Source organism: Amphiura filiformis, chromosome 1, assembly GCF_039555335.1.
Source record: "Amphiura filiformis chromosome 1, Afil_fr2py, whole genome shotgun sequence".
Lineage (NCBI taxonomy): Eukaryota > Metazoa > Echinodermata > Ophiuroidea > Amphilepidida > Amphiuridae > Amphiura > Amphiura filiformis.
Window position 1 is genome coordinate 56,779,547 of NC_092628.1, and position 25,227 is coordinate 56,804,773.

Below are 25,227 nucleotides of genomic sequence, written 5' to 3' on the forward strand. Positions count from 1 at the left end.
GTTATGTGTGTGAGACGAACTGTCGCGGTAGATGCAATCATGCTTTTGTTGAATGCATTTGAGTAGTCCGCCATATTTACGGGATGATATGTCATTCCGTTGGTCGTTGTATGATTTTGTTCGTTCACTCATTCAAATTTTATTTATATCATTTGAAGACTGAGCCTATTATGATACATCCTCCGTGGAACAGTTTCAAACAAATATAGCTAGGGGTTATTGGGGCAGTTATCTTTTGAATCCTCTTAGAGGGCTATCATTTTTTTTCGGAAGGGGGTCCCAAATTTACAAAAAGTCTGCGTCAATAATATTGCGCATCCCCTATTTCGGCAACAAAAATTTTATGATCCCAAACCCCAAAATTGTATTGAAATCAGTCTTTTTGAATAAAATAACACACTTTCTGTGGTCATCGTGTGATTCCCTTCATTTTGGTCATAAAACATTTTATGACCCCCTCCTATTATTCTTTCCAAGACTTTATGACCCCCGTATATTTGGGACCCCCCTTCGAATAAAATGATATACCTCTTATGACCACTGATGCATAGGCAAGGACACTCGCGCGAATTGAAAGACTTGTCGCACGCGACAGTTCGTCACACACACATAACAAATGCCTATACAATCAAATAGGTTCATTACAACATTTGATTGAATGGATTGAGTTACTCTAAAATGAAACGATAAAAACAAAGAATCATGAAAAAAGACACATACAAGATAAAATAATAAAATTATATAAACAATGTTAAAGATAAAATCAAGAAAATAGAGAATAAAATTTCCTCAAATCAGAAAAAAAAACATTGACAGATATCATAATCTGTCAGAAATTACTGCATGAGATTCGAACCATCAATCTTCTCCACAAGTTCTCTTTATCCTCGCACGATAGTCTAATGCTCTGTCCACTGGGCTACAAAGTATCAGGTGAATGATTACCGCATTTTCATGAACAAGTTTGTTCGATCTTGTTCATTATTGTATGTGTCGATAGGTTTCAACCTTTAACTACACGTACCCTTAATGATCAGTGATAATAGTCGGCTTTTACAGGGATGGCGCTCTCTCATTTCCATGAACTCCTTAGCGCCATTAGGCGAACGTTTACGGTATATGTTTGACGGTTGTAAGAATCCAAGGAATCGTATTCAGTTAATGTCAATTATTCGGCGCTATTTGTTTTTACCTAAACGGAAATAGCATGTTTCACGTATTCAATATCGAATGTGCACAAAATACATTTATTTATTGTTCAATTCTACTTTTCTCGACAATATTTATATAATTATTCTGGATTTCTTTTACCAATTGCCGTCTGCTATTATATTTAAAAAGAAAAAAATCCCAGTATTCATATGCGCTTATGATGGAGATAATAACAAAATAACGGGCATGTACATGTAGCACTAAAAAATGCATGAACTGGCCTACAATGCAATAAACACATTAATGAACAAAGATATAGCCCAGCATTGCAATTTGCGATGTAAGTAATTGGTTTGACAGAGACGTGGTTGCTAAGCATTCTCTAAGACGAATGACAATCAAAACAGTGATGAACCATATTAATGTACTAATTGATTCAGTGTAAAGTCAATAGCTCAATTGACTAGTCCATTCTATTTACTCTAACTACATGAAGGGAACATGTACGTAGCCTCTGCCCAAACAATGGAATTATAGAGAACACTATCGAAGACATATAGGCGTATCTATATAATATATAGTAATGTCATTTATCTTAACAAGAAACATAAATGTTATCAAACATAATAAGTATTTTTTCAGTAAAATCAATTTTACTTTATTCTATATTTCCCTGCATATTTACTTGGTGCTGGATTTTCACAGTAACTACGACGTCTTGCATTAAAGTTAGATGTGATTATCTTCACTACCATAGCCAACACAAATAAATGTAAGTTACGTCTTATGTAAGGGCTCACTGGAAGACATTATCATCTGAAGCATCAATTGGAAACAGTAAACCATGGGCCTATCCGGAAGACACGCCTGATATGGTAAAGTCAAGTCCATGCATTAAGACATGTCCAAAGCACAGATGCAAATCATATCTAATTGCAGGGTTAAAACTATAGACTGAACGGCGGTGTCCCCGATTGTAACATTTAATATTTTGCATTCTACCCCACATTGAGACCCATCATCACCCAAATGTTCGTATTCTAAGCTTTGAGTTAACCTGCTCCAGCGGTTTAAATAGATCAGTACATGACGTCCAGATGATAATCACCAAACTACCATTTTCCCTTTCTTGCAATTCAAGTGTCCCTTTATAGTTTTATAAATATCACATAATAAGATTTTGATCAATTATCTACATGTTCAAATAATTGTGTTACCAATATTCCATATAATATAAGATGAAGGTTAACATTTTCACCAATGTAATATTGAATTCAAAGTCCAAGGAAGATAGTAAGTTGAATTATTTTATTAATCCAATATAATCGCGCGCGTCAAGCAATCTGATGACCTTGGACTTTCTCTCGGTTTGTACTATGAGACAGACCTAAATTTATACTCAAGGTACAACGGTAAGATACAAAACATTTTCATTTCTTTGGAAGAAACATCAATTATAGCGATAAGTGCAATCATCCAAATATTATTAGACAGAAATGAAAAGAGTTATTACGGTTTCAACTTTTGTAGGAATGTATAGCCTTGCAAATTTTACTACTTAGTCGAATTGCTACACCCATCATAACGTTCAAAATGTTCAGAGACGGAAGGTATAAATCTGTATAATGGTACTTTAATATCTTAACAACCCACCACACGTTTTTCTACATGTCTTGAATCAAGAAAATGTTCAATAAATCTAATATCTTTTGACTTTATTAGACCCGAGACTGCCAAAATAAGTAGTAATGTAAATGGACATAACATTTGATTTACAGCAGGTGATTACCCTCACACGTTCGATTAGTACGCTACTCTACACCCATTATCATGATTATTCTACAGTGTCCGAGCTACAATCATTAGAATTCTTTGTATTAGAACATAACGACTACGGGTGCCTTGTCTTAATTGTGCTGAAAAGGTGTGTGTGAAATCAAATGTGAAAATGTTGAAATAAGAGTGTTGGGCCATCCAGGATTTGAAAATCACAGAAAAAAAGATATCCTTGTTGTTATTTAAGGATGATTTTGTGTCACGTGTAGATTTCATTTGATGCTTTTGATACCTCCTGTAGACATATCATTTGATGCAGTTTACGCCACTTGTAGATACCACACACCGTCGACATCCCTATATCTTCGTGTTAAAAATTGCCGTGGTAGTACGATAAATCCTCACGTTTTTGAACAACTACGCATGGTGATTTTGAGCTATTTTGTTTGAGATAGGCCGTGCGACTCAGGCTATGCATACAATTTGAGATTTTGAGAGCCGGCCACACTGTTTCTATTCTATGTTTTACGATTTTCGCATGATCAGTATATGGCTGGCCGTAACCGCCACAACGTGGAGCTGCTACGCGTAACTTACTTTTCGCTTCGCGGAGCTAAATTGACCAATCATGTTAGATCTTTTCATTACGCGGAGCCAGTTGATGCATCATCGTTCCAGAGAGAGAAAACTCTTGCCAAAATTAATGTTTACTATGTGGATTTTAAATGAATCGAATGTAAATAAACCACAAACAGTTGTACAGGGTCAATACCATTGTTTGATTAGTGTATAGTCAATGTTACCTTGCATGCATGTGCCATGTGTGTGGCGTGTTTGTTTGTTTGTCTACTGTGTCAGGCCAGGATCACTGACACCCACGGTACTGATACTGTCATACTATCACGGTGATCATAAAACCCCATTAAAAGCTATTAAACCAAGATAACACTCAATGAAAACAGCTCAACTATGTTACATCAGATCTTCTCTGGTTAAATACACACTGCACTTGTGTCTGTTTTACCTGTGCAATGAACAATGAGCTGGTATTATAGTTTCAGTTGGGTGAATGATTATAAAGCGAACGCAAGGTAACAATACTGTCTGGGCTTTTGTTTACGAAATGAGACAATAGTCTGCTTATTGTTAACCAGCGTTCTTGAAAATGAGAAGCATAATGTTTTGCAGACTTAACACGGTTTAGAAATAATTTGTTCATATTTTTTGGTGTTATCTGTCGTTTACATATCCTTCCTAAAACACAAAAGTACCAATATTTCCAAACACCTAAATTAGCTAAAAATTTAGGAAATGTTACAAAACTATATTTTCTAGAATTTCAGAGAATACTTTAAATATTGACTGGTTATTTTTTACACAGTGACGTCATATAGGCAATGGCATAATACTTCTAACATACACTAGGTCACGCGTCAATGGTGAGCGCACTGAGTATTGTGTATAAGAAAACGGGCAGTACCGTAACTACAGTATGTATGGCCTACTACTAGTATATAAAGTAAATCCGAACTGGTTTGCTGAAGGTCGAATTCCGCAGGCCACGCCGCGCAAGATGTACAAATCAGCCTGAATTGTGTGCATGGTTTACCACCACTCTGCCTAGCTATATAGTTGTGTACAATACTGTATGAGTTTCTTGTGAGTGCATGTCCATCTTAATAATAAGTCGGTTCGTACTTTTCATAAATTACTTTTTGAATCATAACTATCGTGACCGAGGATATCTTGCAACTACGTGAAGCTCGTCTGGCAAATTCTTAATGACTAAATTCGCTTCACGTAATGAGTAAGTCGTACTTGATTGGTCAGTTTTACCTCCGAGTAATGAAAAACTCTAACATGATTGGTCAATTTGGCTCCACGGAACAAAAAGTCAGCTACGCGTAGCAGCTCCACGTTGTGGCGGTTGCGGCCTACCATATCAGTATCCCATATGATATTTCTATTGTAAGAAAATTTTATTTGTTGTCACATAAATCACAGGTTTCGTTTAAATGTACTAACTGGAAATTAAATGTACTAATTAGTGAGGACCGGTATTTTGCTGTGGATATGTTTAACTGCAATTTGCGGGTAAAAAATTTGAAATCCTGGGTAAAAATTTTGATAATATTCAACTCTTTGAGAAAATTATTTTATAAAGGAATGCTGGTAAAGCCAGGTGCAATACAATGTACATTATTGACACACTATCACGCTCTTTATCTTCGTCAATAATAGAATAATCGATTTCAATCGAATTGAATGCATGAGTTTGTAGTTGACTACTGAGCGACCTAAGCGATCGATTGCTAGCCAATCAGATAGAACTCCTTTTCTTGCGTTCAGTGAAATACCACTCGCCTGTCGCTCACTACCACTCGCCCGTCGCTCACCAACGGAGTATTAAATTTATATTTATCGTATAGGACGTCGACGGTGTGTACCATTCGATGCGGTTTATGCCACTTGTAGATACCATTTGATGCAGTTTATGCCACTTGTAGATACTATTTGATACAGTTTATGCCGTTATAGATACCATTTGATGCAGTTTATGCCACTTGTAGATACCATTTGATGCAGTTTATGCCACTTGTAGATACCATTTGATGCAGTTTACGCCACTTGTGGATACCATTTGATGTAGTTTACGCCACTTGTAGATACCAATTGATGCAGTTTATGCCACTTGTAGATACCAGTTGATGCGGTTTATGCCACTTGTAGATACCATTTGATGCAGTTTATGCCACTTGTAGATACCATTTGATGCAGTTTATGCCACTTGTAGATACCATTTGATGCAGTTTACGCCACTTGTGGATACCATTTGATGCCGTTTATGCCACTAGTAGATACCATTTAATGCAGTTTATGCCACTTGTAGATACCATTTGATGCAGTGTATGCCACTTGTAGATACCATTTGATGCAGTCTATGCCACTTGTAGATACCATTTGATGCAGTTTATGCCACTTGTACATATCATTTGATGCAGTTTACGCCACTTGTAGATATCAATTGATGCAGTTTATGCCACTTGTACATATCATTTGATGCAGTTTACGCCACTTGTAGATATCAATTGATGCAGTTTATGCCACTTGTAGATACCATTTGATTTGAAAAGGTGTGTGTGAAATCAAATGTGAAAATGTTGAAATAAGAGTGTTGGGCCGTCCAGGATTTGAAAATCACAGAAAAAAAGATATCCTTGTTGTTATTTAAGGATGATTTTGTGTCACGTGTAGATTTCATTTGATGCTTTTGATACCTCCTGTAGACATATCATTTGATGCAGTTTACGCCACTTGTAGATACCATTCGATGCGGTTTATGCCACTTGTAGATACCATTTGATGCAGTTTATGCCACTTGTAGATACTATTTGATACAGTTTATGCCGTTATAGATACCATTTGATGCAGTTTATGCCACTTGTAGATACCATTTGATGCAGTTTACGCCACTTGTGGATACCATTTGATGTAGTTTACGCCACTTGTAGATACCAATTGATGCAGTTTATGCCACTTGTAGATACCAGTTGATGCGGTTTATGCCACTTGTAGATACCATTTGATGCAGTTTATGCCACTTGTAGATACCATTTGATGCAGTTTATGCCACTTGTAGATACCATTTGATGCAGTTTACGCCACTTGTGGATACCATTTGATGCCGTTTATGCCACTAGTAGATACCATTTAATGCAGTTTATGCCACTTGTAGATACCATTTGATGCAGTGTATGCCACTTGTAGATACCATTTGATGCAGTCTATGCCACTTGTAGATACCATTTGATGCAGTTTATGCCACTTGTACATATCATTTGATGCAGTTTACGCCACTTGTAGATACCAATTGATGCAGTTTATGCCACTTGTAGATACCATGTGATGCAGTTTATGCCACTTGTAGATACCGTTTGATGTAGTCTATGCCACTTGTAGATACCGTTTGATGTAGTCTATGCCACTTGTAGATACCGTTTGATGTAGTCTATGCCACTTGTAGATACCGTTTGATGTAGTCTATGCCACTTGTAGATACCGTTTGATGTAGTCTATGCCACTTGTAGATACCGTTTGATGTAGTCTATGCCACTTGTAGATACCGTTTGATGTAGTCTATGCCACTTGTAGATACCGTTTGATGTAGTCTATGCCTGTGTGCAAGCAATGTTATATACACTTTGATGTGTCATTTGACAATATGTGACGTAAGAATCCAAGGAATATTATTCAGTTAACATCCATTATTTGCTGCTATTTGTTTTTACCTAAACGGAAATAGCCTGTTTCACGTATTCAATATTGAATGTGAGCAAAATATATTGTTATACAAATTTGTTTTTAAATTCTACTTTTCTCGACATAATTTATATAAATATTCTTGATTGTTTTAACAATTGCCGTCTGCTATAAAAAGAATACAACCGTGTTTAATGTTCTTATGATGGAGATAATAATTAAATAACAGGCATGTAGCGCTAAAAAATGCATGGACTGGCCTACAATGCAATAAAACATTAATGAACAAAGATATAGCCCAGCAATGCAATTTGCGATAAGTAATTGGTTTGATAGAGACGTGGTTGCTAAGCATTTCTCTGAGACGAATGACAATCAAAACAGTGATGAACCATATTAATGTACTAATTGATTCAGTGTAAAGTCAATAGCTCAATTGACTAGTCCATTCTATTTACTCTACATGTAGGGAACATGTACAGCTTCTAATTCTCCCCAACCAATGGAATAGAAAACACTGTTTCGAAAACAGACGCGTGTCTATATAATAGTGACATAATAATATCTTTGCTTCCGACAAAATGTTATAGGCTACGTGATCAAACATGAGTATTTTTTCGAGTAAAATCAATTTATACTTTATTTATATTTCCATGCCTATTTACTTGGTACTGTATGTTGAAATTTCCATACAATATATCTTGTATTGTATGTCTTCACCACCATAGCCAACACAAATAAATGAAAGTTACGTCTTGTCTAAGGGCCCATTGGAAGTCATATCATCTGAAGCCAATTGATTTCCCTTGTTATTGTTGCTGTTGTTTTTACAATATCAGTGGTCGTATAATTATGCTATTCATTCCTTGAAACGCGTTGATACATTTTTCATCATATATCAAATCAAACCTTTTTCCCGGACCTTTTTACTCAACATTTTAATTCTGATAAGTGAAAACCAAAGCCGAACTTCAACTAGTTTCATTATTTGCGAACACAATTCAACCGAGCACATAACGGCGGGTCAAGTGTCTTTTTCTGTGCAAAACACTTTTATCATAAATAAATAAATAAATAATAAATTTCGGAATTTATATAGCGCTTTTTCCAGAGGATTCAAAGCGCTGTAATTTCGCTGCGTGGTGAATCATCACAATCAGATCGCATCGACTAGGCTAGTTGCAGCCGAACCTGGCGCAAACCTATCCGCACTTAGATTGTAACATCCACCCATTTTCTGCAGCTCCCCAAATTCCATTGGGTGAAGGAAGTTTTTGATAACGAAACAACTAATCACCGATTTTGAAAGCAGGAGGAAACCGGAGATCCCGGAGAAAACCTGCGAGAGCGGGCATGGATCGGGATAAACCAAGTGCACATGAGTCCTTGGGCCGCGCCGGGGCTTGAACCCGGGACCTCAGTGGTGCAAAGCGAGAGAACTACCGCTGCGCTAACTCGCCCTCCCAATTATCAGGCAAATAATACTTAAAAGTATTATTTGCCTGGTTCTCAGCCAAGTTGCCTTTTACATGCATGCCAACTGATTTTATACGCAACCTTACATAAAACGTCTGTGCAACATAATACATGTAATATATATGTATGACTGTGAGTCGTCTTAATGGCTTTCAGGGCAAATAGCTGCCGACAGTCAACAGGATACTTTTCCATTTTCAGGCCTGGACAGACAATATATGCCAGTTTGATAAATCCAAACATTATACTTCCAAGAAGAAAGATAATTTTACTGATATTTCATATTGAATAAAAAACATCTTGCCATTTTGATCAAAATTGTAAAAGAAGTTTGTCCGCAACGTAATTGTGCTCATGTGGTCACATTTCAAAGTATACACACATTAAATAACTTATAAATATCATACTCGTATATGCAAAGTTTTAATATGAAAGAAAGTGCTATATAGTTCGTTCGTTTTTCCATCCTGAGCATGCACTCATTTAGGGGTTATCTTGTACAACATATTGAATTCAAGCCATTTCGCTGCTATATGTATATTCTAATAAATCTTGAATTGAAATTAAATCATTGTTCTTTCATTTCGTGCTTCATGTAAAATAAAGTTTGGTATTTCCTGATGAGATTGAGTTTTGCAATTAACTTTGTGGCGCTATAAATCGCTGGAGGCAACTATTACATATGTGTCATTTATTGCAATCACACAATGAATGTTTTCTATTTCGTCTGCAATATGTCATTTTAGTCTAATGAGAGCACTTGTGTTTCTTTATTTGGCCTAGTTCTACAAGGAAACTCCTTAGCCTACTTCTGTTGTTAACAAATTTAATTGGTATTTCTGTTAATTGGAGGAATTCATTTTGATTGCGAAATTTAAACTCCTCATTTACATCTTAATTTAACGTACATGTTCAGATTTAAATATGGGTATGATTGTTTGTTAATATTGAATTGCCGCTATCAAAACGTTCAAAATGAATGGACGAACATGACATAAATTGACTATTAAAGGAGTGTTTCGTGATCCTAGCATCCTCTTTTTATGACATTTTTCAGTACATATCCACGAAAAAAGCCTATTCCCAAAATTTCAATTGATTCCGATTTTGCGTTTGCGAGTTATGCATGATATGTGTATTACAATGCGTTGTAATTTCGTTCTGGTGCACCAGAACGAAATTCAAATTTCACGATATCTTTGCAAAACGAATTAATCTGCAAGAAATATTTTGTACATAAACATTATGTAGCCAGAGGTTTCCAGTGATATAAAAATCTCAACTTTTTTGAGAAAAGTGGGGATGAGGCTGTGGATCACGAAATGCCCCTTTAAGCTTTGAAACATTAAACTAAAAGCCCTAAAAGCTAGAATCACTGAAATGGTGAAGACCCTTATTTAGCATTACATTCTTAAATTTTACCCTAAACTAGAAATGCAAAAACATTAAAACACTTCGTGTCATTATTCGAGCGAAATATTTTAGAATATTTGTTGAACGGAAGACTTCAAATCTATAAAATCATAACACCTATATGTCAGATAGCGCAATACATAACGATAATCAATAAGATATATGTCGGCAATGGTTTCTTCCAGGTACTGATGAGAAAGTTGGAATCACAAACACTAGTAATAAATGTATTGCCTCAAGGCTTTAAGAGGTTATCGTGCGATCAACCGGAATTTTATTACGAAAAATGACAAGAACAATCTCATCACTTAACAAAACGTGTTGTTTTTGTCGATACATCCATCCAGAACATAAAGAACAATAACATCGTGAAACGTGTCAGGAATCTATACATGTAATCTTCTATGTTGCGAGCAGGTGGCAAGACTTATGGAATAGTAGGATTGAAGATAAATCTGGGTTTTTTTTTATCATTGAGTACAAACATGCCTAGTATTATTTCAGTGGTGGTTCTACAGGGTACTGGGGACTTTTTAATTTTGGTATACGGTGAATATAAGTTAATCACTTGCATTATACATTACATACGACTGGAGCCATTAGCCCGGGAGCAATACACACGCTTTTTACACAAAAGAAAAATTAGCAAATGTTTTGTAAATCACAGATTTTCAACAAGAATTTGTGTGTAAATAAAAGAAACAAGAGTATGTACACAATTGTGGCTGGATTCAGCTTACGAGCTTGTTGACACATTTTATTTCGAGGTCAAATACTTATTTTGTTTTTTGCTTTTTTTGTTGCGGTTTTGTGGAAACTTGGACGATTTTGAATCATACACTGTTTGGTATTTGTTATGATGCGCATTACAAAAGAAAACCCGGTTAACCATTAACTTGCGTAATTAGGAGTGGTTCTGCATTGTTTTATTCGTTCATTCGTTTATTTGTTACATGCGATTATAAGATATAAGAGCTTTTTGACTTCTGTGACCTGAAGCCTTCAAATCCACTTTTAACCAAACATGTCAGATAGTAAACGCATAGATTTGTTATTCTAGGTTAAATCGCATCAATAGAAGGATTTATTATAAGATGATCATCATCATAGCCCGCAGCAATGTTTGTTACAGCTTTGTACCGATACACGGAACAGGTATATGAACTACAAACAAGTAGGAATAATACCACAACTGGGTCAGTAAATCTCAATGTTTGAGTAACAAAGTCTGATTGGGTTTTTTTTTCAACAGATGCCATTCTTTTAAGTAGCTCAGTCTTTATTTTTGTATGATGATCATCATAAATTACAGATCTTGCCTGTCGAAAAAGTGACTCCCAAATTCCTATAATCACTTGTCTTATTGTATAGTCTACAAATAAATGTATGTGAAAATGGCACAGAGGTGTTACCGAACAGTCTTTTATTCACATAATTCAAGCATTGAACTCAGAATTGTTTATAATTTGCATCCTATTCTTAATGCATAGCAAAATGTCATATACATGGATTGAATTGCAACATGACGGAAAGGTATTATAGACAAATCTTGATGATCTTGGTAAAATCTTGAAATGAAACCTCTTCTTGACGAAGACTCCTTTGTTTTAGTGTTTGACAGTGAACATGGTGAATATATGTTTACATTGCCTTACCCATTAAGCTCTAGTCTATTCATTCAGCTCATTTACAAACATACGAGGTTGGTATGCATGGTGAAACGGGTTTCCATCTGCCATAATGTTACCTCTAAAGCTTATCAACCTTGTATATGATGCTTTAGTTTATCAACAGAACAAGAGATTTTAATCGTTATTCCAGCATCATCTTTATACGCCAATATTTACAGCCATATCCTGTGTGTGTTATAACTTTCAGTTTGTATAAACACGATAGATGACTTTGAAGAAGACATGATAATATGATAAAAGGGAATAATATAAAGGAGAATTGGTGAAGAAAGAAAGAAAACAACTATACGTATTGCTAACTATAGAAGACAGCCCTTATATATAACACACAATGGAATGAATTTATACTGCTATCTTCAGTAGATAGCATCAACGTCAACGTTTAACAAGCAACCAAGGATATACTGTAAGCTTCGATATCAACTATTTGTAACAAATATACATTAAATAAACATAAAAGAAAGAAAGAAAGAAAGAAAGAAAGAAAGAAAGAAAGAAAAGAAAGAAAGAAAGAAAGAAAGAAAGAAAGAAAGAAAGAAAGAAAGAAAGAAAGAAAGAAAGAAAGAAAGATAGAAAGAAAGAAAGAAAGAAAGAAAGAAAGAAAGAAAAAGAAAAAGAAACAAACAAACAACCAAACAAACACAAACAAAGAATTAAATAAAAAAGAAAGAAAGAAAAAATTAGTGAAGATAGAAAGATAAACTGAAAGACTACGTATTGCTATCTACAGTAGACAGCCCTTATAACAATCTATCAATGGAATTAATTTATATTGCTATCTACAGCAGATAGCATCAACGTTTAAGCAACCAAGGCTATTGTAATCTCCCTCCAATATCACCTATTTGTAACAAGAAAAAAAGAAAGAAAGAACGAAAGAAAGAATGAAAGAGAAAGAAAGAAAGAATGAAAAGAAAGAAAGATCGAAAGAAAGAAAGAAAGAAAGAAAGAAAGAAAGAAAGGGGAAAGATGAGTAAGATACTGTAACATTCTCATGCTTGCAGCTACCATTACGCTTCATGTAATTTAGTTTATGTAAAATGTAACATTTTGTTATAAGCTGAGGCTACTGGGTTAATTTCAAATATGGCAAAAATGTTAAATTACATTAGGATTTAATGATCTAAACGGATACCGACATTATAATGTGATAGGTTTAAAGCATTTATATGACACCTGTGCATTATATATTTCTTCACATTGCTTCTGTACGCAAATTGTATGTCTACATGTATTTTGTATCGCACTAATGGATATCAATATATTTTTCTGAAGTATAAAAATCTGTGCATGATATCAAACTACGCACGTAAGATTCATACTGCGCATTAATGGTTACATGATACACATTGTGCAGATTAATTCGCCATTAGAGATTGTAAAAACGCATCATCTTTTTATTAAAGTGATTAATGTTCCAAAATATGGCGACCATATCAGAACTCTGTTGAATATCCCACAACAGATAAAAGTCAATTAGGATCTGATCCATACGATAAACGTTAAAGGGGCATGCCATTTAGTTTCGGCACCCAAAAAGAATACAACTTATCGATGAAAATAATAAAAGTATAATGTTGTGATTTTAAAAAAATGACTCCGCTGCTGAATTCGACCCAAAAATGTTTTCTTTCATAGTTCCCACGTGTGCCGTTCATTCTAAGTTTGGAACATAGGGCTGTCATCCTTTTATATGGCATTCTTATAATTATATATTGTTATACCTTTATCATTGAATTGAACTTGTGAACTAACTTTTTGTGAGAAAAACTCTACTTTTCATTTAACGATGTCAAAATAAAAATCTATTTTGATCATGACAAAAGGACTGTGTACCATTTATAAACAACGTACATGGATGACGCTATCGAATACTTACACATGTACTTTGTACTATCTACAGAAAACAGCAGCAAACAGATATAATCAGAAAGTAAGAGTAAATGGTCAGGAAAATAGTAAATGATTACATTGATTTGCTTGACCCAAAGTTACGTCTTCAATTTAAGAAGAAGAAAAAGAGACGAATATGAAGAAAAATATAAGGGGAACCTTCTACATTTCATGAGAATCCGAATTTACTAAATTCTTTTCATCTAATGCGTATACTATATTGTATTGGGTGAAGAACAATTAACTCGCAAATTTTGTTACCATAAAACATAGATATCTCTTCAATCTTTCGCTTAAATGCGAGGAAAAACAAATTTGTCATTATATAGAATTGCAGATTCATAAGTTTTTAGTGGTAAAAAAATGAAAGTAGTTAAATTAAACTTCAACACTACTTGTTTATTTCGCTTACCGGGAGCGCTTTCGAGGAACTTCCTCGTCGTCAGCCGATGTTGTTAGCTCTGATGTTTTCTTGGAAACGGCAAGAGGTCAACCTGATCAGAGCTAACAACATCGGCTGACAACGAGGAAGTTCCTCAAAAGCGCTCCCGGTAAGCGAAATAAACAAGTAGTGTTGCTCAAATGCGAGGAAAAACAAAATTGTCATTATTTGAATTTCACTTTGACCTATTATCACTGAAACATTTTGGACGTTACTTTCTCTGCTGAATTGAATAAAAGTAATATAACATGTTCATAGTATGAACCCTAAACGTAAGAGCACATCGTTTAAGTAAAGATGAGTATGAATATTGTATGAGTTGGCTTCTTGCCAGTAATCTCATCCATCACTCAATGTTACGAGTGGACAGTATTTGAATTTCTCTTGAAATCAAATATTAACTGTCTGCGCAAGGACATTACCGAAAGACAAGGTTAAGATTGTTTACAAAGTAAATCCTTGTTCATCTTCTAACAAGTTGTTCTTAAGGTTTGAAATTCAGGAATGATTAAAATGATATGTACCCGTGACTGGGTGGATGTTGGAAGCATTGTACCGGTACCTATATACTCACTACTACTGAGCTAAAGTTATAATCAGCAGTTAAAGCATATTTTGATATTTGATCAAATGATGCTGTAACATTTAACATGATAAAGAAAAAGGCAATACTTTTGATTTTTGTTTTTATCCTTACGTGATTGTACTCCTCCAATCAGAATTCGTACACTGCAAAAATATTTTACTCAACATTGAGTAAAAGGTCACAACTCAACAGTTGAGTAAAAATTACTTAACATTGAGCCCATAGTCACAACTCAACAAAGTAAAAATTTATTTTTTTTACTCATTTGTTGAGTTGTGACCTATATGAACTCAATGTTGAGTATATTTTACTCAAATATTTTACTCAACTGTTGAGTTGTGACCTTTTTACTAATATTTTTTGCAGTGTAGTATTTCAAGGTGATTAACATAAAGACGTTTTAATTTATGTCATTCTGCAATGGTTTATCTCCTTTTTTGGTAACGAATAAAACACGGGAATGAAAGTTAGTTTGAAGTGTAAATCGCAGGGTTAGCGGAAATAAAATAACGCAAATCGCTACATTAATGTGCATCTAGTACTTTCGCAAGCTTTTTACATTAGGTATATAGCTATGTTCCCTTGAAAACCCATTAAGTACATGACTTGTGCATCATTAAGGAGACATAGTCTAATGTTTAGAAGTGTCGTATGTTATACTTCCTATTTCTAGAGTCAATCCGAGATTGATTTTCAGACCAACATTCTTCTGGTTTTGTTTATTTGTTTGTTGTTGTTGTTTTGCATTGAATGAGAAATGTATTTTTTTGCATACATACAGACTGTCCTAAAGATATCCATGCACTACAAGGAGCTACAAGGTTTCACAACAAATTTCTGCTAAAACATTACGTACATAAAATGATAAAGAGCCGTCTCAGATATAATCTAGTGCATTAATATATTCACAGATCTGTATCAATGTCCAGATTATATTACATGGAAACAAATGCAATCTATTTATATCAAGATATAGAAGAGAATATATACTGTTTCGTTTTATAAGGTAGTGTCAATTGTGTCATAGCTGGACAATCTAATAGATTTTAAGCTGTCACTGGTCACTCATATAGCCTATATTACAAACTCGAAGAGGGTAGGTAACAATCAAATCGGGGAAAACTTTTGTTCTCTTGGCAAAGACGCTAGACATATAGAATTCAGAAGAACCAATTACACTTGCATTTTTTTACACTTCTAACATCAGTATTTCGCTTCCTTTAAATGTTTGAAACATATTGTATAAGGAACATGTAAGAAGTTGCAATGTCTGTATTCCAACTAAAATGTACACATAACACTGTGTGGATATATTACATGATCATGATAGATGAATTGACATGATACAACAAGAGATAGCTGGTGGTATTGACTATTCTCAGAGAATAGTTTACTTTACGAAGTGAAAGAATAATATCATAATCTACACCTATATGCCTACGGCTATAATAAAGTCAACATCTATACGGTGTCGTAAGTTGAACAATATGCAAAAGAAAGAAAGAACAAAAAGAGAAATACAAGAAAGTGAGAAAGAAAGGAGGAAAGACTGAAACGGAAAGAAAGACAATAAGAATAAAGAAAAAAAGAGGCATTGAAAGAGAGAAAGAAAAGAAAGGAAACAGAATGAAAACAAATGTATTGAGTTCATATATAGCAGCAGCTAAAGGGCCTACTTACTTACAAGTAACAACTATTAATACCACGACATAATTATTGCTATCTACAGTAGATAGCCCTTATATATAACAAACAAACAATACGCTGTAGGAGGAAGGAGGAGAAAGATAACAAAACAAAAACGATACATAGTGCAGTTATGTCCACGGCAAATTCACCGTGACCTTTCCAGCCATAAACCCGCTTAGTGAAGATTAAACCGATATATGCAGTACTAAACCATTATAGTAATCTATTGTCCAATGCAAATTTATTACCACGTGATAATATTAATCCAATGAGCGATCGAATTGTCCGCTACGGTCGACTAATCCAATCGATAATGACGCTATTGACATGTACGAGCGGAGCTCCACTGACCGAGTTTTGGGGTATTTTTCACTGGTTTGCTGTCATTTACTCAACAAGGCGGTCCCCCGTTATTATAAGGACTATGCTAATTATTTAAAGATATGACATGTAGAGAATAAACCATACTTGATTGACAGAAAGTACTAAATTTGTACCTATTACGGTTTCGTGACACCAACCTTCCAAATACGACCAAGCCAGGGCTGCCCGGTGAAGCAAAATGTGCATTGGAATAACACGGGAGTTTGGATAGATGGTAGGATTTCTTTCTCATAAAAATGTATGGTCCCCCGTTATTAAAGCTTGTACCGCGTTGAAAATTCAGATATTGTGAAAAGAACAAGTAATTGAAACATAGAGCAAGTACTAGAATCATAGCTTTATACTTTTTGATATAATGACGCTAACTAGTTCATCTCATATATCTACAACACAGCGCTACCATTGCCTATTGTGAATGCCCCTGTGTTGTGTGCATACATAGTTAACAATAACTGCATGATGAGTGGAACATTTCATTTTAATAATCTGGTTATGGTTCCAGGTACCGTTATGCTCCATGTAATTCACTTATAAATGTATAATGAATATTACAAGCTCAGGCTCGGGTGGAGTAATTTCAAATTAGGATTATTTTAATTAACATTAGGATTCAATGCTGTTGGCGGACACAGACAAAATGCATATAAGATGTAGGATATACTGAAACCAGTTCTATGATATATGTGCATAATTAGATTTCCCTACATTACTTCTATTCGCAAATTTTACGTATATTTATACACGTATTTTGTATACAAAGTAAATTTCTTTATAAAACATTTGCATACAGCCTGCCTAAGATATTAATACATGTGCAAAAGGTTACACAACATGTAATACATTACATAAATTGATAAAGACCCGTCTCAGATATCATCTAGTGCAACATTATATTCACAGATCTGTATCAATGTCCAGATGTGTTACATGGAAACAAACGCAATCTATTTCAAGTTGTATACTGTTACGTTTTATAAGATTGTGTCATAGCTGGACAATCTAATAGATTTTAAGCTGTCACTGGTCACTCATATCTATTACAAAGTCGAAGATGGTAGACAACAAACAAATAGTCGACTATCAAATCGTGGAATACATTTTATTCTGTCACCAAAGACACTACTACCACTAGGCCTATAGACATTATAGATGAAATTTAAGAGTACCAAGTTTGAATTTACGCTTATATAATTATAACATCGGTATTTCGCTTTCTTTTAAATGTTTGAACAAATAGTATTAGGAAAGCAATGTCTGTACAAGGTGTTGCTGAAACGTCAAGCTTGGTATATACTTCTGTGTGTGCTCATGACGTAACAAAATTCAGTTTGCGAAATGGAGTTCTGTAATACCTTCAACGGCAAGGGGATTAAGTTTCCGTATAAATGGTCTGTTTTTACTGCAGCGAGCAGTGTAGCATACTTCATATTTTTTTAACAGAACATGTCATAGGTTGCGTCTACGAGTTCATTCATGTTTATTCAAACGAAGGGTCTAAGTTAGAGTCTTTTGTCTTGAAGTGTGACCAATAACCCACTGGACCAAACAAAAGGGAGAAAGTTTGATTCAGTCGTTTACACATGCCTTTCTGATCGGTCATTGATACACATTTCCCGTGTTAAAGCAATAAGACGCTGTTGGTGCTGTAACCAATCAGACGTTCGCGTTGAAGTAAATCTGAGCAAGAAATGCAATCGATATTATGTGAAGTTGCCGTGGAAGTAAACTGAAGTTAATTTTCAAACTTTATTTCGCAAACTCTGTTTATTCCATAGATGACTTGACATGATATAACAACAGATAGCTAGCTGCTGATATCAAATTGACTACACTCATAAGATAGTTTACTTTACGATACGAAAGAACAATAATCATATTTTTACAACCTACGGCTATATGATAAAGTCAATGTTTCTACGTCGGTGATATAAATCGGATCTATAAGTCTTCAACAATAACAACTTGTAAAAGAAAGAAAGAGCGGGAAGGGAGAAAGCAAAAAAAGAAAGCGAGAAAGAAAGAAAGAGAGAGAGAGAGAAAGAAAGAGAGAAAGAAAGAGAGAGAGAGAGAGAAAGAAAGAGAGAAAGAAAAGAGAGAGAAAGAAAGAAAGAAAGAAAGAAAGAAAGCAGAAAGAAAGAAAGAAAAGAAAGAAAGAAAGAAAGAAAGAAAGAAAGAAAGAAAGAAAGAAAGAAAGAAAGAAAGAAAGAAGGCAAGAAAGAAAAGAAAAGAAAGACTTAATGCAATATATTGCCACATTCAGAAAACATAGCTTCAACTTTTAACAAGTAACCGCTATTAGTCCACATTGCTATCTTCAGTAGATAGCAAAAACTGTTTTACGAAATAGTAAATACAAGCGTAATGTATTGCTTTTTTAAAACAAGAGGCGCTGCTACATATTGCCATCTTCAGTAAATAGCAATAACTGGTTTACTAAATAGTAGATACAAGCGACTCGACTATAGATATTTACGTGATTATAAGTAGTGTGCAATTTGTAGTTGATTAACCACTTACGAAAACAGTTAGCAGTTGCCAGCTTCTCAGAAGCCAACTAATTCTTACAAAATGTGTACCGCACCTGACTGATGCTGTGCTTAATTTAATAATAGTTTCACGGTAATTTAGAATGCAAAAGTGCATATTCATTTGAGCGTTATACAGTATTTACAAGGTTAATGGCTTGTTAAATATATTGTAAACCGTTCATTAAAGTATATTAATCTCTATTGTAGGTAAGTTTGGAGGATTTCCTTTTACAAAATGCTTGTCGTATTCAACAGCTGACAAGACAAGACAAGACAAGACAAGACAAGACAAGGAAGGAAGATAGAAGATGAAGAGCTTTGTTTACTCCTCCCTGTTTTTGAACCACCGAGCGCTTGGGTGCTGAGCACAACACCGGTTATGGCAAGCCATGGGTGCGAACGTTGCCCGGCCAACGATTGCAAGTGTATAATGTAGTCTCGGAGATTGGGCAATCGGATCACGTAGAGTACTTGCAGTGCTTCATGCTGTATTGTTTTGTATGGTATATAGTAGCCTAAAGGCCAAGGTGTTTTGTCTGAATTTTGTCGACTGTATGAGCTCTTTTGATCTAAGACAAAATAAAAATAGAGACAGTGCTTCTTGCTTGACGACATAATCTAAGATACAATGCTCAATAGAGACACGTCTTCCAGCAAGTCGTGTCTAACGCGAAGATACAAAATCAAGACGTGTCTCAAAACTGGCTATGACACGTCCTACATTTTAGACGTATTTTGTGTGAAGACAAAATTTGGTGTCTTCAACTTAAAAATGTCTTGTATAGAGACGCGACTTTCTAATATAGCAATTATGCGAACTTCGTGAACCTCATGATAGGCTGTAGAAGTCCAGTTAATGTTTTAAATGTCAAATTAGGATGGGCAACTTTATTATTGACGGGCAAACCTCAATTTTTATCTGAGATACAGTATCTCAAAACTGGCTCCAAGTGATGTTTATTTGTTTGTTTATTTATTTGTTTGTTTGTAACGGTCGCTCCGTTCAGAGACGTTTGGTCCTGATGGGACTAGTCAAAGACAATGCTCATGCCTCGCTAAAAATCCTATTAGTATGGAAAGAGAAAAAACGTTTTGAAGATGAAAATCGAAGAAAAGAAGGCCGCTTTCCACAAGAAGTGCACAATTATACCATGTTTACCGTCAGCCTTTGGGTCAAGAGAAAGTAATTCTTAATCCTATCTCACTTGCTGCTGGTGTAGCTTGCTGTGTTTCATTGTGTTCTCGGGCAGTCATATTTCTATAAAATCTATAAAAGTCATTGTGTTTTCTATTGTTGACGACCTGTCTAATTGTAAGACTCTATTGCTAAAACCGATATTTACACACATTCAATAAAATAGGCAGTTTTCATGGTTGCGACAAAAATGACACTGCTAGCTCAGAATTCAGAATATGAGCTAGTACGTTTCACTTTCCAATAATTAGGCCTGTGGCATATCTTCACGGCGAATTTCACCTTACGGTCAACTATCAAAAAATCAGGAGAAAATATGGCACAAAATTGACAAATTGAAAACGTCGCTTAGATAATGTTTACTTTCAATTTTTTATGACATTAATTCACCCAAACGATTGGTGTATATAATAGCTACACAACATGTCATTCACCTCTGTGTGCACTAACCGGTTTACCAATGAAAATTTCCCGAAAGGGGGTTTTCGCCACTGAAATGAATTACAGATATCAGCAGGATGTAGGTTTATGTGTGGGTACAAAATAATGCGAATCTTTGAAAGATAGGTGCAAACATTCTTGAAATGATTCATCTCTTTTTTCCAAACGATTTATAAGGATTGGTTTAAAGGTTTAATGCTTTAACAATAAAGAAACATTGATAAACACAGTCTAAACGACTCAACCGGAATTGCCAAGTTCAATTAATTTTTGAAAAATTAAAATTAATGGTTGTTGATAATGAATTGGATAAATAAAATGATTAAATAGTTGTCACGTAAGTGGTTGTCAATAATTAAAAGGAATTATTGAAAATTATCTGATGGGTCTTTACTGGTGAACTTCGCGTCGCAGATGCCCAATATGGATAATTCTCTATAGTATGAAACTTATTTCTCCAATTTCTAATTGTCAATGTCACCCAATATGATCATGGTCCTTCGTTTTCGATAGAAGCGGAATAGAATTTCAAGTTTAAAAGGCGTGTGTCCGTTTTTACATGAAATAACCAATTATTATCCAGGGTAACCACGGCAACCAAATTGTCTACGCATTTGGTTTCTCTTCGATGCCTTATTTATATAAAAAAAATCCATATCATGTCCCTTAAATACAATATTTTAAAGCCACGTGATTTCATTCTTATACATAAGGAATGATTTCAAAAGTGATATTTTTAGCTATAAATGGTGCAGTATTTTACTATAAACATAAGGAATGATTTCAAAAGTGATATTTTTAGCTATAAATGGTGCAGTACTAATAGAACCGATTTAACATATTCGGTAATACTGACTGACTGCCATGCAGATTTTAGGCAAACAAATTAAAATAAATTTGTGTTTGTAGCCAAAAAAACAAACAAAACAAAACAAAACAAAAACACACAATGTAGACTAACCGGTAACCTATTACTATTATATTAGTCCTTTTTAGCGGTGTAAAAAATAATGCGTGATTAATTCTTTATATCATAAGATGTTCAAAAGTAGAGATGTAGAACATGAGTATGACAAACTCATTTTGACACAAGAAGAGTTTAATAGACCTATAACATTAACTACATTATTTGTGGGCGCAAGAATTGAATTCCATTCCCTCAAAGATGCACATAGCTATTTTTATATCATTTTTTAAAAGATTATATTGTTTTCTTAGAATATGCCACACACTTGTTAAGGTGCAATAAGGTTAAATGTTGCCTTAATGGAACTCGTGTTTTTATATCAGATCAGTAAGTAACGTGATTTAGAAAGCTAATATATATCTGCGTAGGCCAATGATGGTGGACTCGATTTGTTATTGTCCTTGACCTAATTTTATACAATTCGTTATTTGAAATAGCCAGCCATTTGTAATTTCACAATTAACATTTGTAATAAGATTTGCACATAGTCTAAGTTGGTCGTATTCAATTTGCACATAGTCTAAGTTGGTCGTATATTCAATTTGCACATAGTCTAAGTTGGTCGTATTCAATTTGCACATAGTCTAAGTTGGTCGTATTCAATTTGCACATAGTCTAAGTTGGTCGTTGGTCGTATTCAATTTGCACATAGTCTAAGTTGGTCGTATTCAATTTGCACATAGTCTAAGTTGGTCGTATTCAATTTGCACATAGTCTAAGTTGGTCGTATATTCAATTTGCACATAGTCTAAGTTGGTCGTATTCAATTTGCACATAGTCTAAGTTGGTCGTATTCAATTTTACAAGAATGAGTAATAATTACTACAGTAATCTTACGTACGTCCGAACTTCTATCCGAAACATGTTGCTGGAAAATAATACACAATGTATCGAACAGGTTGAACTTTCTGTAAAGGATGACTGGCCAAGGAATGGAATAATGATTGGCTTAGTAAATTAACCAACTTAACACAGATCAAAGACGGTGCGGCATGCTATTGTGTCTTCGTTCAATTATTTTGTATATGAATGGAGCGATATAGCAATATATAGCACACTATTGTAATAATTCGGAAAGCTTTACCCTGACTTTAACTATAGAGAAAAGCTTTACGAGTATTCTGCCAGGTGTTCTGCCCAAGATGTTTTTATTTTAACATCACCCCATTCACTGTTCACATAAATTTCGTAAGCAAAGAAATACTGTTGCAAATAATGACCATGTAATGTAAACGCCCACCAAAAAGTAATTAGTAATGTGTGTTGAGACGCTTTAGTGTAAACCGGAGAATATTGCTGAATTGCACTTTATGCAGGTAAATTCTGAGTCGCTGGTGATGATTAATCCTAGGCGATAGTTTTATGAACATTAATGTTTGTTGAGCAAATATATCGATTCAACTCTGATATATAGAAAGGGGGAAAAATCATATGCTTTAACTTGCAAATTAACAAAGACATACGCGACGTTTACAACAATGTTTGTTTAAACAGGGTAGAGGAGATTTATGCTTGTACTGTCGTAATTATTACAAACTGCATGGCTACGACTCTCTCACTCTGTAATTTTAAAGCCTTAGCAAAAATTCACTCAGTATAAAATACGCACATAGCTTCTACAAATCGTATTAACAATAATTTAACAGAAAGAACGGTGATTTATATACTAGTACTCGCATTTTACATTTTTAATACCACATTCGTCCAATGTCGTTCAGTAAACAACACAGTAATGTTTTTAAAGGAAAATACCCTAATTTAAAAGTTGCAGTAAATTGTACTAATTTGAATTCAGCGCAAAAATCATGGTAGGTTTTACAGGCTACAATAACCACCAGACCTAACCGCTATATACTTTTAAATTTATGACATTCTTCTTAAAAATATTACTTTGTTACTATAGGCTATATATTGAACGACATTAGATGATCGGGGTACTGGAATTGCGCGTATAAACCATCGTTCTTTGAAGTTTGAATACGATTAATACTAATAATATTAATAATAGGTTAGTGACTGAGTTTCGTAATACATAAATATAAATAATATAGAAAGAACAAATGAAAAGAACATTTTGGCAAACTTTTATAAATACTCACCTAGCCCAGGAGTGAATATATTCAATAGACAACAAATGATGGCCATTGGAAAAGGCATACATGGCACTGCTGACCTAAAAGATCCATGTTTCTCCCGAACACTAATAATCACTCCTTTAGTTGATTGGACGCCTTTAGCCACGTACATCTGTCCTGGGGCTGCTAACCGATCACCATCAATGTTGCTTTTAGGTTTATCATACTGTCTGTCGTGGGATGTGTCATGGGGGTCATTGTATGTAGTACTTGTACCTGCACCCTCGTCTGTTACTGTGATTTTGATAGCTAGGATGCCGCTGCCATATTTGCTGCAGCCGTAGCCATGATGGTAATATTACGCTGGTTTTACTAGTGCAACTAAACTATTATGCGGATGTTGTAGCAGTTTTTATTGAAATATATCCAGTAATTGAAATCGGTTGTTATAAACTTAATTCCGTTTCCAACTGACAAATTCAGCACTCGCAACTTCCTAGGAAAGCCACAGAACAGATGTTACCTGCAAAAAGGAAAGTTAGTGTCAGTTCAAGTCATAATCTCCCGGCAAATCCTCACCATACTCACTGCAAAAACAGTGTTTAGAAATCGAAGACAGATTGGTGTGTAGAAAGTTAAATGTCTAGCGTTTAAAAACTTAAATGTTTAGATCCTAAAGACGTACAGTATTTTGGCATGAGAGCTCACCAGACACACAAAATTGTATTCTGAATATGAGGAATGTCCTTCTGATATTCAATATATATAGTTTTTTAAATTCGCGATAAAATACAAATTTTATGGCAAATTATTAAAAAGTGATATTTTGATTTAGGCCTGGCCTATGTCTTCAAACAAAATTTTGATAGCTAATTCTGTTTTGTATAAATTTTTAGCGCCTCGGGATAATGTTGGTCATGGCGCTTTCCAAATTTATATATATATATATATTACATTACATTAATACATTACATTATATTACATTGTTACATTCCGTGCCTAAAATGCAACAATAACAAATTGTTTACCAAGTAGAAAAGTGTGTATTAGGTTAATATTTAGAAATGATAAAATGAAAATAGATACATGTACATTAATACATGGTATGACCTTCATTAAATGTGAACCTTTTCCTTATAACCGTTGGAAATCTGTTACCTTAAATATGGATATTGTTATCTGCATGAATTATTGAAAATGAAAATGGCCAGATAAAGAAAATGTATGAATATAAATATCTGAAACTGTGTAAAACTACA

General features: G+C 34.5%; 1 protein-coding gene across 1 annotated transcript in view; it reads right to left on the reverse strand.

Moving 5' to 3' along the window:
* LOC140149474 (protein stum homolog) overlaps nt 1–25,227 on the reverse strand; it is a 62,025-nt gene that overhangs the window by 36,182 nt on the left and 616 nt on the right. The window contains exon 2 of the mRNA XM_072171603.1: nt 23,993–24,491. Coding sequence (XP_072027704.1) covers nt 23,993–24,140 — 148 coding nt within the window. The 5' untranslated portion in view covers nt 24,141–24,491. The remainder of the gene's footprint in view (nt 1–23,992; nt 24,492–25,227) is intronic.